General features: G+C 44.6%; 1 protein-coding gene across 3 annotated transcripts in view; it reads right to left on the bottom strand.

The window, feature by feature from the left end:
• NSMCE1 (NSE1 homolog, SMC5-SMC6 complex component) overlaps nucleotides 1-17,732 on the bottom strand; it is a 38,306-nt gene that overhangs the window by 15,357 nt on the left and 5,217 nt on the right. For all 3 annotated transcript variants that reach the window (XR_006816636.1, XM_045992801.1, XM_045992802.1), the window contains exon 2: nucleotides 17,265-17,411. Coding sequence is in view for 2 of the 3 variants with exons in the window: in XM_045992801.1 (XP_045848757.1) it covers nucleotides 17,265-17,411 (147 nt within the window). In the remaining variant the exon portion in view is untranslated. The remainder of the gene's footprint in view (nucleotides 1-17,264; nucleotides 17,412-17,732) is intronic.

Genomic DNA, 17,732 nt, shown 5'->3' with positions numbered 1-17,732 from the left:
GCACAAGGCACTGACAGACTTCCTTGGTGCAGGGTTGCCACAAATCTGTGATTATTTGGGGAGAAAAAAAAAAGGCAACATCTAGAAAGCGCAATAAAGCAAAGCGCAAGAAAAAGAGGTCTAGAGGCCAGACACAGATCACAGGTAAGAAAGGACTCAGATCCACCATCTGCAGCCGCCAGCCCAGAGAAGCGGCCCCTCGTCTACAGTCAGCAGACCCGGCAGCCAGCCCGCCCACTGCCTGGAAGCCAGACTTCTAGAAAGTCAGACCACTACCGCTAGCCACCAGTTCCAGAGGCCCAACAATGGCCCCTGTGGTAACTGGCGCAAGAGGCCAGCACATGCTTTGTAACTGACGGCTTCCCTAATTTTGGGTTCCTGCTTCCAACTTAGCGCCAGGCAGAGGAAGCCAAATGGGCTCTCCCAACCAACCGCGGGGTGTCTTGCTTCTCGGTAAGCGGTGCCAGCGGTCCTCGCACCCTCCTCCACCTGCCACTGCATCTCTGCCAATGCATAAGTGAGGGGCCCGCGTCCCTCGCTACAGCAAGCTCTCAACCAGCAGCCCGCCTAGCCCTATCTGGGTGCTCTTTGCTTAGGTCCACGTGCCAGACTCAGCACAGCACCCTGTTCCCGGGAGGCATGGACAAGCCGGCAGAATGGTGTGCGAAGGCCTGCAGTGCCAAGAGGGGAGACTCTGGCCACCTTCTCCAATTCGCCTCACCCCTGGAATGTGGGCCGGCTTCCCATGGTCTCCTGGGAAGCCTGCCATAGTGCTCTACCCCTGCCCCCCATACACAGCCAGAACAGGGCCGGGACCTGGCACCCCGTCTCTGCACAGCTACAGGGGGCTCCGTCACCCTTAGCCACACTCCTTCGTGAACCCACATGCGCCCCTTCACTCTACACTCCCGTCACCTGGGCCTCCTGCCTCTGCACAAGGCCCCTCCCCAGCTCAACATCCACACTTGGGACTCCCTTCCATGAGGCCATAGGGACCACACTTCCTAGATTTGAGGAGAAAAATGCCAGCACCAGAAATTCAGCCCCATGGTCTAGATTACACTACGTATCAGCACTGCGAATCTTCTGATAGACACTACCCCCACATCTCCTCCCCAGGATGTGGGGTCAGATGACGCGGAAGGGTCACACAGGAAGGAAGGGGCAGCGAGGAGCACGAACTGAACACGCACCAGGAAGCACTCTGTACCAGGCACGTAACAGAAGCTTCCCTGTTTAACCCTCACGGCTTTCCCATGAGGTAAGTAAGATTTCCTTTTGAAAACAGAAAGCTGGGACTCAGAAACTAAAAGAACTTCTCCAAGTCTCGGCCTGGAACCTCTGTCCTCCCCAGCCCTCCACTGGCCACACAAAACCTCCCTCGTGCTTGGGAGCCAGTGCAAAATGCAATCCAAAACCGAAGATGTCCATGCCTAGAAGCACAAGGGAAACAACAGAGGCCCTGGCTCCGGAAATCTCCATCAGCCCCCGCTCCGGCCCACACTGGGGGCTATGCCACACGCAGTCGGAGCGGGCTGGGATTTGGACCCATTGAGTCCTGCAGAAGCCAGAGATGTGAAAGTAGCATTTGCTTCCTCATGGTTACGGGGCATGCTGAGCCCAGAGAGTCCTGTCGAAGCACAAAACAGCCGCCTGTTGTGGAGTTCTGAATGTCCAAACATTCACCCAGTTACACTGTAGAGGTGACTTTTCATGCGAATTTCCTGCCATTTTTCAGTTATGGGTGCATCCCTAATCCCCAATGATTAAGTGGGAAGGCAGGCAGGCTTGGACCATGGCAAGCTTATTAACTGTACCTCCCAGCCAGAGGGCAGAGATGTGCAATGAAATTATTAAAAACAGGGGAAACTGCTTGGGACCCAGCTTCAGATGACCACAGAGTCCTCCCTGGAAAGAGAAGCCACTTACAAGCATGACCACACATGGGATGGAACACTCACTATACCAAAGTGTCAACCACAGCGTGGTGACTCACCGGTAACACGTGTCACCTAATGATATGCAGGGATCCTAACTGGGCCCCAGACGGTGGGGCAGATGGAGACCTGCACCCCGACAGGACAAACACAGCCACGGGCAGGCAGGTAGAAGGTCTGACAAACACGGAAAATACCCGTCAAACCCCAGTGTTCCTCTCCTGCTGTGCTCACCGATCTATTTTTGGTCCGTGCATTTCGGTTAACCGTGGGTTTGTGGGGTTTTTTTTGCTTAAACACTGTCTTATTTATTCTGTTCCCTGAAATCATGTCCGATTTTTTTTTTTTAAGCTAAAATTTGAGCTATTTTACCCAGTTTGTCCTCGGGACCAAGACACCAGAAGAGCCGGCTAAAAGGAACACGTAAGAATAAGCACCGTGAATTACACAACGTGCGCGCAGGGCGTCTGGAAGAGGAGCTCACGGCAAGCTGGCAGCCGTTACAAAATAAATGACGTCAGGGAGAAACCCCACTGGATGCGAAGCCAGCAGGTACGAGTGACCAACTTTGTCTCGAAGAATCACCCTGCCAAACACTTCTTAATCACACAGGAAGGAGTAACCTCTCAGCGCAGACAGCGGCTTCACCAACATGGTCAGACCCCAGCTAGGAGGCTGAGAGGTCACCGCTTCCGTGTCACTGCTGCAAAAGTAAAAGGCACAACCATGACGGAATCAGGAGGAAGCAGCAGACCAGCCTGAACTGAGGGACGGCCTGCAGCTCTGCCGTCCCAACAGCAGCAGGCACCGTGCCTGCAGCAGCTTGGCGTTCACAACATGCCACGTCCAAATTCGGATATGCCCCAAGTGCAAATCCAGCCTGGATGTCGGAGACAAGATATTAGAAAATGGAAAAGATCTCATGAGTCCTATTTCATATTTGTTGTAGGTTGAAATGATATTATTTGGGATATTAATTAAACATGTTTCCTTCTACCTCTTTTAACATGCCCTCCTACCCCCGAAAAGTCTAATTACCAATGTGGCTCACATCAAATTTCTATCAGCTCTGTCCTACTCAGTAACTAACCTGTAATCTTCAAAAATGTCAAAGTCATACAAGTCAAGGAAAAGGCTGAGGAATGATTCCCAATGGAAGGCACCTAAAGAAACATACGTAACTAATGTGCCGTCTGGCCCAGTACCGGATCTTTGGCTATAAGAGGTAGTATTGAGACAACTGGAAAACTCCAGTGGGTTCTGTGGATGAGAGGGTAGGGATATGTCAGTGTTAATGTCCTGATTTGAATGGTTATCCCATGACAGTTGATAGTTTAAGAGAATGGCTTTGCTAGAAGGACACATTCCCTAAAGAATTTAGTGGTGATGGAATTTCAAATTGGTAACTCTCAAGTGATCTCTATTCTTACAGCTTTTCTGTGAGTTTGGAATTATTTCAAAATAAAAAAGAAGTTTAAAAAGCCCCCCGAGGAGCTTCAGGCAAGGAAAGCCCTCGGCGAATGTGCCGCTGATCCAGAAGGCAGCATTTGGCAGTGGTGGGGCCGGAGTTGACGTGAGAAGCAGCTGGGGTACCGGGAGGCTGGACCCGGTGATTCCCTGAAAACCCAACCTGTTCAACTGAAAAACAAAGGACCAGACCCCAAAACACTTTAACAAAGCCAGGAACTCAGAATTGTTGCCACGCAGCTAGTGGGCTATGGCAATCTTGTGCTTCTGGCTCAGTAGCACACACAAGAATGAAAGAGAGGGGCCAACCAAGAGTCAGACTCCTGTTTGGGGCAACCTCACGCTGGGGCAAACCCCACGCTGGGCAACACCATCGCATGACAAAAAGACTTCGGGCCACTTGTGAAGGCTTCAGAATTCAGGCTTCCATGTTCGTTCTGTTTTCCAGGAAACTGGACCAAAGAAACTTTCCACGGCTTGACTACCACAAAACTACTTCCCAGCTCTCTTGTGAGTCAGACTTCAAGGAAGATGCTCCCCTGGGTAAACCCCGGATCCAGGACAGAAAGGATGTATTTCCTGGATGCTACATCTTTTTTCTCAGAGGCCCACACAGATGACGTAGGGCCCCACTGGACCTAGAGAATGAGATCTACTGTGTGAACCTGATTATCCCCTACATTTCACCATCTTGGGCACATACAGGCTTTAAGCACATTCCACACGTTATGTTTGTAATCTTCACAAACGACCCCGGGTGCCGGTATCTCCAGCCCTGCTTTGCAACTAGGAAAACGGAAGCTGAGTTTTAGTGACCTGACCAAGGTTATACAGCTCTGAAGCAGCAAAGTGGCTTTAAATTCAGATTTTCTAAAAAACAGCTTTGGTGAGCTATAACTGACATTCTATGAACTGTGCCCATTTAAACAGCACAAGTTCATCGGTTCTGACATATGTATACAACCCTGAAATCATCACCATAGCCAAGGCCACAAACATTATCCATTGCCCCCCCCCCCCCCCGGAAGTTCCCTCACACTGCTCTGTAATCTCTCACTCACCCCTCACAACCCTTCCCTACCTATCACTCCACCCAAGTACATGCTAAGAGTGTATGTTACCGGATTCCTCCAACAAGTAATCTCCTTTGCTTCGCTTCTTCCACTCAGCATATAATCACCCTGAGATTCACTGATACAGGAGCACGTAGCAGCAGCTCATTCCATTTCACCGCTGAGTAGTATTCCATCAGCCAGATCGTCCTGCAGCCTGTTTATCAGTTCGCCTGCTGATGGGCGGCTAGATGTTTCCTGTTAGCGGCCATTACAAGCAAAGCTACTCTGAACATTTAGGCTTAAGCCTTTGTGCGGACACGTATCTTCATTTCTTTTGAGTCTAAAAACAACTACTTGAAACAGAAATGGCCGTGTCATGAGAGAGCCCATGTTTTTTCAAAATGACTACACCATTTTAGATTCTGACAGATGGCGTGCCAGTTCCTCCATTTTCTTGACACTCAGAATGCAATCTTTTCAATTTTAGCCATGTAAAAATGAAGAATGTTCCATGTACCCTAGAGAAGAAAATGTATTCTGTTGTTTTGGGATGGAATGTTCCATGTACCTGTACATATACCTGGAATGTCCCATGTACATGTTCCAATGTACCTCACTGCGGTTTTAGTTTGCATTTCTCTAATGAAGCTGAGTACTTTTCCTGTACTTATTGGCCCTCTATGTATCTTCTTTGGTGAAGTGTCTGTTCAAGTCTTTTGCCCATATCTTTCTGGCTATATGTTTTCTAACTGTTAAACTGGGGAGTTCTCTATATATATTTTGGATACAAGCACTTTATTGGATATATGATTTGCAATATTTTCTCCCAGGATCTTGTTTGTCTTTTTATCCCCATAAACAGTGTATTTCAAAGAGAAATTTTCCAAATTTGGGGATACAATTTCTTTTAATAGATCAAAATATACCCTAAATCTAGCACATGGCTTTGGCCTAGTCTCCAGCTTGATCACAGTTGTTCCTCCTCTTTTTTTTCTTTTCTCAAGCAACTTCTCATCAATTCCTTTTTTAGAATCTTTTAAAATTTTCATCTTTACAGTCATATTCCATCCTTTCATCATGTTTACCCTTATTTTTGTGTATATATATGTTTTTCTTTCTTTAAAATTTTGGGAGGTAGTTTTTTCTAACAGACCAAAATACACCCAAGATCAAGTATGTGACTCTATTCTATTCACCAGTTTAATACACTTTTTTTTTCCTTTTTTCTCCCTCTTCCTTCTCCCCCTGGATTCAGGTCTCTTCTGATTTGGTTAGTGTATATTTTTCTGGGGTCATTGCTACCCTTTTAGTATTTTGTTCTCTCATTCATCTATTCTTATCTGGATAAAATGACAAGGTGGAAAAACTCACCACAAAAAAAAGAACAAGAGGCAGTACTGAAGACTAGGGACCTAATCGATACAGAAATTAGTAATATGTCAGAACTAGAGTTCAAAATGACAATCATCAAGGTGCTAGCTGGGCTCAAAAAAAAGCATGGAAGATATCAGAGAATTGAATCCCTTTCTGGAGAAATAAAAGAACAAAAATCTAACCAAGTTGAAATCAAAAAAGCTATTAATGGGGTGTAATAAAAAATGGAGGCTCTGACTGCTAGGATAAAGTAAGGCAGAAGAGAGAATTAGTGATATAGAAGACCAAATGATGGAGACTATAGAAGCTGAGCCAAAGAGAGACAAACAACTACTGGACCAGAAGTGGAGAATCTGAGAGACAAGTAATACCATCAGACAAAACAATATTGGGATAATTGGGATCCCAGAAGAAGAAGAAAAAGAGAGGCAGAAGGTATGTTGGAGTGAATTACAGCAGACGATTTCCCTAATTTGGTGAAGGGAACAAGCATCAAAATCCAGCAGGCACAGAGAACCCCATCAAAATCAATAAAATTAGGTCCACACCTCATCATCTAATAGTTAAACTTACGAGCCTCAGTGACAAAGAGAAAATCCTGAAAGCAGCATGGGACAAGAGGTCTGTAACATACAATGATAAAAATATCAGACTGGCAGCAGATCTATCCACAAAGACCTGGCAGGCCAGAAAGGACTGGCATGATATATTCAGAGCCCTAAATGTGAAAAATATTCAGCCAAGAATACTATATCCAGCTAGGCTGTCATTGAAAATAGAAGCAGAGATAAAACGTCTCCAGGACAAACAAAAATTGAAAGAATTTGCAAACACCAAACCAGCCCTACAGGGAATATTGAAAGGGGTCCTCTAAGCAAAGAGAGAGCCTAAAATAACAGACCAGAAAGGAACAGAGATAATATACAGTAACAGTCCCCTTACAGGCAATACAATGACACTAAATTCTTATCTTTCAGTCGTTACCTTAAATGCAAATGGGCTAAATGCCCAATCAAAAGACACAGGGTATCAGAATGGGTAAAAAAACAAGACCCATCAATATGCTGTCTACAAGAAACTCATTTTAGACCCAAAGACACCTCCAGATTTAAAGTGAGGGGGTGGAAAACAATTTACCATGCTAATGGACATCAAAAGAAAGCTGGGGTGGCAATCTTTATATCAGATAAATTAGATTTTAAGCCAAAGACTATAATAAGAGATGAGGAAGGACACTATATCATACTTAAAGGGTCTATCCAACAAGATCTAACAATTTTAAATATCTATGCCCCTAACATGGGAGCAGCCAACTACATAAACCAATTAGTAACAAAATCAAAGAAACACATCAAAAATAATATAATAATAGTAGGGAACTTTAACATTCCCCCTTACTGAAATGGACAGACCATCAAAGCAAAAGATCAACAAGGATATAAAGGCTTTAAATGACACACTGGACCAGATGGACATCAAAGATATATTTAGAACATTCCATCCCAAAACAACAGAATACATTTTCTTCTCTAGGGCACATGGAACATTCTCCAGAATAGATCACATCCTGGGTCACAAATCAGGTCTCAACTGGTACCAAAAGATTGGGATCATTCCCTGCATATTTTTAGACCACAATGCTTTGAAACTAGAACCAACCACAAGAGGAAAGTTGGAAAGAACTCAAATACATGGAGGCTAAAGAGCATCCTACTAAGGAATGAATGGGTCAACCAGGAATTAACAAATTTTAAAAATTCATGGAAACAAATGAAAATGAAAACACAACTGTTCAAAATCTTTGGGACACAGCTAAGGCAGTCCTCAGAGGAAAGTATATAGCCATACAAGCCTTTCTCAAGAAACAAGGTCTCAAGTACACAACCTAACCCTACACCTAAAGGAGCTGGAGTAAAAAGAGCAAAGAAAGCCTAAACCCAGCAGGAGAAGAGAAATAATAAAGATCAGAGCAGAAATCAATGAAATAGAAACCAAAAAAAAAAAAAAAAACAAACAAAAAAAAAAACAGTGAACAAATCAATGAAACTAGGACCTGGTTCTTTGAAAGAATTAATGAGATTTATAAACCCCTGGCCGGACTTATCAAAAAGAAAAGAGAAAGGACCCAAATTAATAAAATCATGAATGAAAGAGGAGAGATCACAGCCAACACCAAAAAAATACAAACAATGATAAGAACATATTATGAGCAACTATACGGCAGCAAATTTGACAAACTGGAAGAAATGGATTCATTCCTAGAGACATATAAACTACCAAAATTGAACCAGGAAGAAATAGAAAACCTGAACATACCCATAACCAGTAAGGAGATTGAAGCAGTCATCAAAAATCTCCCAACAATAAAGACCCAGGGTTAGATGGCTTCCCAGGGGAATTCTACCAAACATTTAAAGAAGAATTCATACCTATTCTCCTAAAACTGTTCCAAAGAAATAGAAATGGAAGGAAAACTTCCAAACTCATTTTATGAGGCCAGCATTAGCTTGATGCCCAAACCAGGCAAAGACCCTATCAAAAAGGAGAATTACAGACCAATATCCTTGATGAACACAGATGCAAAAATTCTCACCTAAATACTAGCCAATAGGATCCAATAGTACATTAAAAGGATTATTCACCATGACCAAGTGGGATTTATTCTTGGGCTGCAAGGTTAGTTCAACATCCACAAATCAATAAATGGGATACAATACATTAATAAAAGAAAGAACGAGAACCATGTGATACTCTCAATAGATGCTGAAAAAGCATTTGACAAAGTACAGCATCCTTTCTTACTCAAAACTCTTCACAATGTAGGGATAGAGGGTACATACCTCAATATCATCAAAGCCATCTATGAAAAACCCACAGCGAGTATCATTCTCAATGGGAAAAAACTGAGGGGTTTTCCCCTAAAGTCAGGAATATGGCAGGGATGTCCACTATCACCAATGCTATTCAACACAGTACTAGAAGTCGTAGCCTCAGCAATCAGACAACAAAGAGAAATAAAAGGCATCTGAATTAGCAAAGAAGAAGTCAAACTCTCACCCTTTGCAGATGATATGATACTTTATGTGGAAAACCCAAAAGACCCCACCCCAAAACTGCTAGAACTCATACAGGAATTCATTAGTGTCATGATATAAAATCAATGCACAGAAATCAGTTGCATTTCTACACACCAACAGCAAGAAAGAAGAAAGAGAAATTAAGGAGTCACTTGCATTAACAACTGCACCCAAAACCATAAGATACCTAGGAATAAACCTAACCAAAGAGGCAAAGAATCTGTACTCAGAAAACTATGAAGTACTCATGAAAGAAACTGAGGAAGACATAAAGAAATGGAAAAACGTTCTATGCTCATAGATTGGAAGAACAAATATTGTGAAAATGTCTACACTACCTAGAGCAATCTACACATTTAATGCAATCCCTATCAAAATACCATCCATTTTTTTCAAAGAAATGGAACAAATAATCCTAAAATTTATATGGAACCAGAAAAGACCCCGAATAGCCAGAGGAATGTTGAAAAAGAAAACCAAAGTTGGTGGCATCACAATCCCAGACTTCAGGCTCTGTTACAAAGCTGTCATCATCAAGACAGTACAGTACTAGCACAAAAACAGACACACAGATTAATGGAACCGATAGAGAGCCCAGAAATAGACCCTCAACTCTATGGCCAACTAATCTTCAATAAAGCAGGAAAAGAATGTCCAGTGGGAAAAAGAGAGTCTCTTCAATAAATGGTGTTGGGAAAATTGACAGCTACATGCAGAAAAATGAAACTGGACCATTTCCTTACACCACACACAAAAATAGACTCAAAATGGATGAAAGACCTCAATGTGAGACAGGAATCCATCCAAATTCTTGAGGAGAACACAGGCAGCAACCTCTTCGACCTCAGCCGCAGCAACTTCTTCCTAGAAACATCACCAAAGGCAAGGGAGGTAAGGGCAAAAATGAACTATTGGGACTTCCTCAAGATCAAAAGCTTTTGCACAGCAAAAGAAACAGTCAACAAAACCAAAAGACAACTGACAGAATGGGAGAAGGTATTCATAGATGACATATCAGATAAAGGACTAGCATCCAAAATCTATGAAGAACTTATTAAACTGAATAGCCAAAGAACAAATAATCCAATCAAGAAATGGGCAGAAGACATTTCTGCAAAGAAGACATCCAGATGGCCAACAGACACATGAAAAAGTGATCAACATCACTCGGCATCAGGGAAATACCAATCAAAACCACAGTGAGATACCACTTCATGCCAGTCAGAATGGCTAAAATTAACAAGTCAGGAAATGACAGGTGTCGGTAAGGATCCAGAGAAAGGAGAACCCTTTTACACCACTGGTGGGAATGCAAGCTGGTGCAGCCACTCTGGAAAACAGTATGGAGGTTCCTCAAAAAGTTGAAAACAGAGCTACCCTACGACCCAGCAATGGCACTACTGGGTATTTACCACAAAGATACAAACGTAGTGATCCGAAGCGGCACGTGCACCCAAATGTTTATAGCAGCAATGTCTACAATAGCCAAGCTATAGAAAGAACCTAGATATCCATCAACAGATGAATGGATAAAGATGATGTGGTCCATATATACAATGGAATATTATGCAGCCATCAAATGAAACGAAATCTTGCCATTTGCAACGACGTGGATGGAACTAGAGGGCATTATGCTGAGCGAAATAAGTCAATCAGAGAAAGACAATTGTCACATGATCTCTCTGATAGAAGGAATCTGAGAGGCAAGGTCGGGGATCGTGGGCGGTAGGGAAAGGAAAAATGAAATAAGATGGGATCGGGAGGGAGACAAACCATACGAGACTCTTAATCTCAGGAAATAAACTGAGGGTTGTTGCGGGGTTGGGGGAGAGGATTGGGGGCTGGGTTATGGACACTGGGGAGGGTGTGTGCTATGGTGAGTGCTGTGAAATGTGTAAGCCTGATAATTCACAGACCTGTTCCCCTGGGGCAAATAATATATTATATGTTCAAATAACAGAAGACAGGAAAAGAAAAAGAAAAAGAAAAAGGAAAAGAGAAAAAGAAAAAGAAAAGAAAGAGGAGGGAGGGAGGAACGTTTTTCATTCTGACATCCAATTTATCAACTTTTACGGATCACATCTTTGTGCTGTATCAAAGAAATCTTTGCCTAACCTAGGGTCACAAAGGTCTTCTCCTACATTTTCTTTTAGAAGTGTTATAGCTTTGGGTTTTACCTTGAGGTCTATGATTCATTTTTTTTTTTTCTAATTTTTAATTTATTTGACAGAGAGAGGTCAGAAGTAGGCAGAGAGGCAGGCAGAGAGAGAGGAGGAAGCAAGGCTCCCTGCTGAGCAGAGAGCCCCATGTGGGACTCAATCCCAGGACACTGAGAACATGACCTGAGCTGAAGGCAGAGGCTTAACCCACTGAGCCACCCAGGTGCCCCTCTATGATTCATTTCGAGTTAATTTTTGTATATGGTGCAAAGCATGGTTTGAGGTTCATTTTTTAAAATATGAGGTGTCCGGGGCACTTCTGGTTGGTAGAGCACACAACTCTTGATCTCAGGGTTGTGAGCTGAAGCCCCTAGTTGGGTATAGGGATTACTTAAAAATAAAATCTTAAAAAAAAAAGGTGGGGGGATGCCTGGGTGGCTCAGTTGGTAAAGTGTCTGCCTTCAGCTCAGGGCATAATCTCAGGGTCCTGGGATCCAGTCCTGCAGGGGCTCCTTGTTCAGCAAGGAGCCTGCTTCTCCTTCTGCTTGCCACTCTCCCTGCTTGTACTCACTCATGCTCTCTCTCTGACAAATAAATAAAATGCCAAATAAAAAATAAAAAATAAATAAAATAAAGTGTATCCAATTATTCCAGCATCATTTTTTGAAAAAATGATCTCTATTGAATTGCCTTTACATTTCTGTCAAAACTTAGCTGTCCATCTATATATGGGTTTATTTCTAGACTCTGTTCTATTCCATTCATCTAGAAGTTTATCTTTATGCCAATACCACACTGTCTTGATAGGGTAGCTACATCATATGTCTTAAGATCAGGTTGCTCTTAATTAACTTTAATTACTCAGTGTTAATCCTCCAAGTTTGATTGTCATTTTCAAAATAGTTTTGGTTTTTCTAGGTCCTTTACCCTTCCACGTGAATTTCAGAATCCGTTTGTCAATTTCGACAAAAAGCCCTGCTGGGATTTGATGGGGATTCAGTTGAATCTTTGGATCAATTTGAGAACAGATATCTTAACTATATTGAGTTTTCCAGCCCAAGAACATGGTACATCTCTCCATGGATGTAGATCTTCTTTCACCTCTCTCAGCAATATTTTGTACATTTCAGTGTACAGGGCTTACAAAGTTTCATCACATTTATTTCTAAGTATTTTATATTTTTGATGCTATTATGAACGGTGCTTTTAAAAATCAACTTTGATGATTCCCTGTGAGCATACAGAAATACAGTGGATTTCTGGAGATTGATCCTGTATCCTACCACATCTCTAAACCCACATATTAGTTCTAGTAGCTTTTTCGAAGATCCATCAGACTTTCTACATGGATGATCATGTCTTTCAATAGTTCTAATTTTTCCTTTCCAAACTGAATGCCTTTGATTTTTTTTCTTGCCCAAGTGCACTGGCAAGAACAAATGATTAGAATGGACATTCTTGTCTTGCTCCTGATGTTAGGGTAAAGTATTCAGTCTTCACAGTGAAGCTGGTTAGCTGTAGGTTTCACACAGACCCTCTCTATTGGGTTAAAAAAAAAAATCTCCCTTCCTTCATCACCTTGCTGAGGGATTTTATTGAGGATATTAAATTTTTCTAACTCTGGGCAGATATTTGTTGAGTCCTCTCTCCTGCTCTAAGGCACAAAGTCCTGTAAATCTATTTCTTCCCTTGACCCTTCGGATCTCTAGTTTCCTGTACGAAACTTGTGGTACATCATGCCAGAGTAGATACCAGATTTCGTCAAATGCTTTTCCTGCACTACTGAGATGATCATATGATTTTTCTTTCTTAGTTTGCTAATATGGTAAACTACACAGACTGATTTTCAACTATTAAACCAACCCTGCATTCCTGGGCTAAACCCTACTTTGGTCATATCACATTATCCTTTCCATATACTGCTGGATTAGATTTGCTAAAATTGTGTACAGAGATCCTTCTGTATTCACGAAGGATCTTAGTCTTTAGATGTCTCTCCTTGCGATGTCTTTGTCTTGTTTTGGTATTAGGACGATGCAGGCCTCAAAGAATGAGTTGGGAAGTGTTCCCTCTTTTCAATTTTCTAGAAGAGTGTGGGTGGAACCGGCAGTCCTTCTTCCTTCGACGCTTGGTAGAACTGCCCAGCAAAGCCACTGTACCTGCAGTGGGTACTATCCTCTGCCCTGTGAACACCAGGCACCGATTCTCTCTTAATCCTTTGAACTTCATGTTTGCCTGGACTTGGAGTGCTCCCTGCCTATTGGCTCTTAGCTGGATCTGTGCCAGGGAGCCAGGGGGAGGTGGCCGACTCCAGCTCTCTGTGCACCTCTTCTCCTGCTCTGACCTGCAAACGCCTTTGTCTCTTTGAGCTCTCATCCCCCATCCCCTCAGCTCAGACAGCCTATTTAGCTCTGCCTGGGTTTCCCCTGTGCCATGGCCTGAAAACACTTAGGGCCATGCGCTGAGGCATCTGTAGTGCTCATTCTGTTTTTGCCTGTGGTATAAAAAACATATTTGGAGAAAGAAAATAAAAAAGATACTTGGTTGTCATCCCTGGTTCCTGGCACAGAGCTCCTAAAACCTTGGAATTTCCTGAGTGACAAGGGTGACAGAAGTGTTTTGTTCTAATAAGGCAACTCTTGACAGGTCCCTAAAGAACTTCAGGATGGGGGGGGTGGTTTCCAGAAAGACCAAGCCTTGACTAGAAGCTTAGAACTTTCAGCCCCATCCCCAACTCTGGGAAGGGCAGAGGGTCTACATACGGAGTTAATCACCAATGGCCAATGATTTAGTCAATCACACATGTGTAATGAAATCCCCCCAAAACCCCCAAATGATGGCATTCAGAGATCCACTGGGATGGTGAACACATCAAGGTACTGGGAGGAAGCAGCACCCAGAAAGGTGCCCCCCTAACCCCCTATCCCCTGCCCTATGCACCTCTCCCCTTGGGCTATTCCTGAGCTGTATCCTTTATATAGGCCAGCAACGTGAGTCAAGGGTTTTCCTGAGTTCTGTGAACCATTCTAGCAAATTACTGAACCTCAGGGGCAGGCCAGAAGACTTAATTTATAGCCAGTCGGGTCGGAAGTACTGGAGGCCCGGACCTGAGACTGGCCTCCAAAGTGGGGGCAGCCTGGTGGGGCTGAATGTCTTTAACTGTGGGATCTGACGCCAACTCCAGGTAAACAGTCAGAACTGAGCTGAGTTACTGGTCATCCAGTGAGCGTCCAGAGACCCGGAGAGGACGTTCGGGAAAAGACAACACTCGGGGGGGCGGGGAAGCTTCACTGCCTGTCTCTCAAGGATTCACTGCCCTTGGCTGACTCAAGCCCACTATGTCATCTATTTTTAGTTGTTTCCGACAGGAAGGCCAATTGGTCCCTGTTACTCGACCTTGGTCAAAAGTGGAAATCCTCAAATGCAAGTCTTCTTAACCACCCCCTCCCTCGGCTTCCTGTACCTACTTCCATCAAGAGAGGCTTAGACGAGAATCATAGGATTCTGTGTCTGCAGGAATCATGAAACCGAAGGCAAAGCAAAAGCTTTGTCTCAGTGCCCCCAGGAGCCTGGCCCCCATGAGGCCACAGCAAGACGAGCTGGAGGACTGCAGGCACGCTCACAGGCTCCAGCTCACAACCTCGGGTGCCCTCCGAGAGCACACAGGCCCTCAGTGCCACTCAGAGAGCCCAGGCCAAAGGCTTTACACCAGCATGTCACAACAAAACCTAAACTCTCACTAGCCCAGAGACCTGGGGAATTTGCTTCCAGCTTCATGACGGTAAGAGGAGCTGGAACCAGAGCCCAGAACAGAAAGCATGTTCGAGAAGCTGGACAAAAGGCCCTGGGAAACTGCAATCAGAATAACGACAGACTCAATTACTCCTCTGTTTCATAATTCTCTTAGAAGCTGAATACATTTCCAGTTGGTAAAAGGGGACTTTCCTGGGCATCTCTTCCAAAGACAGATTAATGATGTTAGGTCTTATAAGTATTTACTTAATTTGAGATCATTTCTTTCCATCACTTCTCATTTTAAAATCTCTAAAATAACAATAATGCTTGAGAGAAAGCCTTTGTTAAAAAAAATGAAGGGTAGGGGAAAACAAACTCCAGCTCTATCTTGATTACCCTAGCCATAACCATACCTTGATATCTTGATGCACAGATACGGCACATAAAGTGTGAAGAATAAATTAATTCCTAGATATATTCTACAGGACTTTCCTAAATTATGTCATAACAACTTTAAAGGTCAAGCAAAGGCAAAAACACTTTCATTCTTAGTACTAAGGCACCATGTGGCTCCTTGCAGTGAGCTACGAAACTTCCCCATTAGCATGAAAGCCCACATTTAGGACTTACATGAGAAACTGAAGGGGAGGAGGACTGAACGGCCAAGTAGATCAAAGACTAAGGAAAACATTCTGATGCCCTTCACTGGAGCATTCTGAGGGGGAGGCTGAAAGCGCTATTGTGCTTTTCAAGGAGCAAGGGCAGCTAGCCTGGCAGGTGTAAGGCTCCTTTCCCATAAAGGAGGCCCTTACCAAAGACCTCTATCCACGCCACTGCATGCAAGTAGAGAAGATACGTGTTCACCAGAAGGACGGTTTTCTGGCACAGCACTAATTATGTCCCGTTCCTCTTTCAAGCCCTTCCAGACATCCACGCTGTCCCCAGAATTACGTACGAAAGAAACCCCATTACTCTGCTGCACATACTGTGGGCTCTTTCTGATCTCTAAACCCACACATCTTTTGGTGCCATCTGTTCCCGCACATCGTATGTTTCTGTCAGGGGTTTCCCGAAGTATGTCAGGGGTAGGTCCAGAGTTTGGATACACGGGATTAAACAAGGTTCAGCAGGTCTCCTTACTGTAGGAAAGCACCGGGCTGCCAACAGGGCTTCTCCCCACGGGGCCCCTCTTTTCAAGGGCCTCCACCTGTAACCTGGCGCCCCAAGCACACCTCTCCTCACCCCTGCTGGCTGGCTCACCTCTTCTTTTGAAAATTGAAAGCACAGAAAAACAAACGCAGAGCATATAAATGAACACCTGTATTCCCGCTCACTTGCAGTGGCGATCATCAGACTACACTACGAATGCCTCGCTTGCTTCAAGTCTTTTCTTGAATAAAAGAACAGCATACGGTAAAGAACACAGTGTGCTCTGATTTCTCCCCAAAGCCAAGCACTTCACAAGTGTGTTCCATATTCTGGTCCACTCTTACGTTTTTTACATGCAGTTTATGTATTCCAGAACAATAAAAATCTTTAAAGCTGGGCCACCTGGGTGGCTCAGTTAGTTAAGTGTCTGCCTTCGGCTCAGGCCATCATCCCAGGGTCCTGGGATCGAGCCCCGCGTCGAGCTTCCTGCTCAGCATGAAGCCTGCTTCTCCCTCTCCCTCTGCCCCTCCTCTGGCCCATCCCATGCTCACTCTCTCTTAAATAAGGTCTGTAAAAAAAAATCGTTAAGTTTTACAAAAAGCTTAACACAGAGACATCATACAGTAAGTAGAATTTACCCACTTTGTCACTCAACGGGATCGACCCATACAGATACTCAACTCAGCCCGAGCTACCAATACTGATTTCCCCGACCTGCCAGCACTGATCCTGTTGTTTCTGCTATGACCTCCTGTTACTGACAACTCAGCCAGGCCCGGTCTCTGAATGCTTCGTATGTCTTATCTTACCTCCTGTCTCAGCAGCCCACTGAGAAGACGCTCCAAATACCCACAGCCAGCCAGGGCAGGGCAGCATGGTCTCCGGGTCTGGCTGAGTCCCAGGCTACACTCTGACCCACTGTGCAGAGCCGCCCTCTTACCACCGACAGCCAAATGAGCAGCTTCCGCGGGCCCTGGCTCTCTGTATGCATCTTGTCTCTTAATCCCCTGAACCCCCACTACAGTGTCAACGACGATGAACTGTCCTCACTAGAGAGATGAAGACATTCAGGTTGGAGAAGATGCTGGAGCCTTGGCGTGAGCTCCAACTATTCGGGTTCAAAGTCAAATTCCCATCCCCTGGGCTAACTTTTAGATTTACGTAAAAAAAATAAAAAGGAAAGGGTTGAAGATGAGATGAGAAACACAACCGGGCTGGCATGAGACTGCGTAAGTGGGGCGTACCACTTGGCCGCCTCGTCCCTGAGAGCACGGCTCTGGGGCATCCCAGGACCCGGGAGACGATACTCACGGTCATGGACCCGATAGCAGTGCTTCTGCAGCCGCCGAACGTCCCACTCCTCCAGCACGCCGTGAGTCATCAGCAGCTGCAGGAATCGCCGGTGGACGTCGGTCATGACACCGGCCCTCCTAGGACCACCCTGTGTGTGCGAAGGAGCTAAGAAAAGAAGCAGATGAAACCCAGTCACCTCGGAGTGCTCTGAAAGTTCTGCGTTGTGCACTAACTGACATTCACGACTAAATACTTGTTGTAGTTCTCGAGCTCAAGTGCATCCTGCCGAATGGCCCAAAAGGAAAAGGACACGGGTCGGGGCAAGCCGACTAGTACCAGCAGGTGGGGAGAAGCATGGCTTCTGGAGCCAACCAGGACGCCGGCACCCAGCCTGCGTTACCGTGTGAAGTGGGGGAAACCGGGCAACCAGACCTCCGTGTGCTTTGGTCTCTGATCTATGAGACTAACGACAGCAACGGCCTCCAC

The sequence above is a fragment of the Meles meles genome, chromosome 21 (assembly GCF_922984935.1).
Source record: "Meles meles chromosome 21, mMelMel3.1 paternal haplotype, whole genome shotgun sequence".
Classification (NCBI taxonomy): Eukaryota; Metazoa; Chordata; class Mammalia; order Carnivora; family Mustelidae; genus Meles; species Meles meles.
The sequence above is the reverse complement of the archived record's forward strand: the minus strand, read 5'-3'. Positions and strand labels throughout refer to the sequence as shown.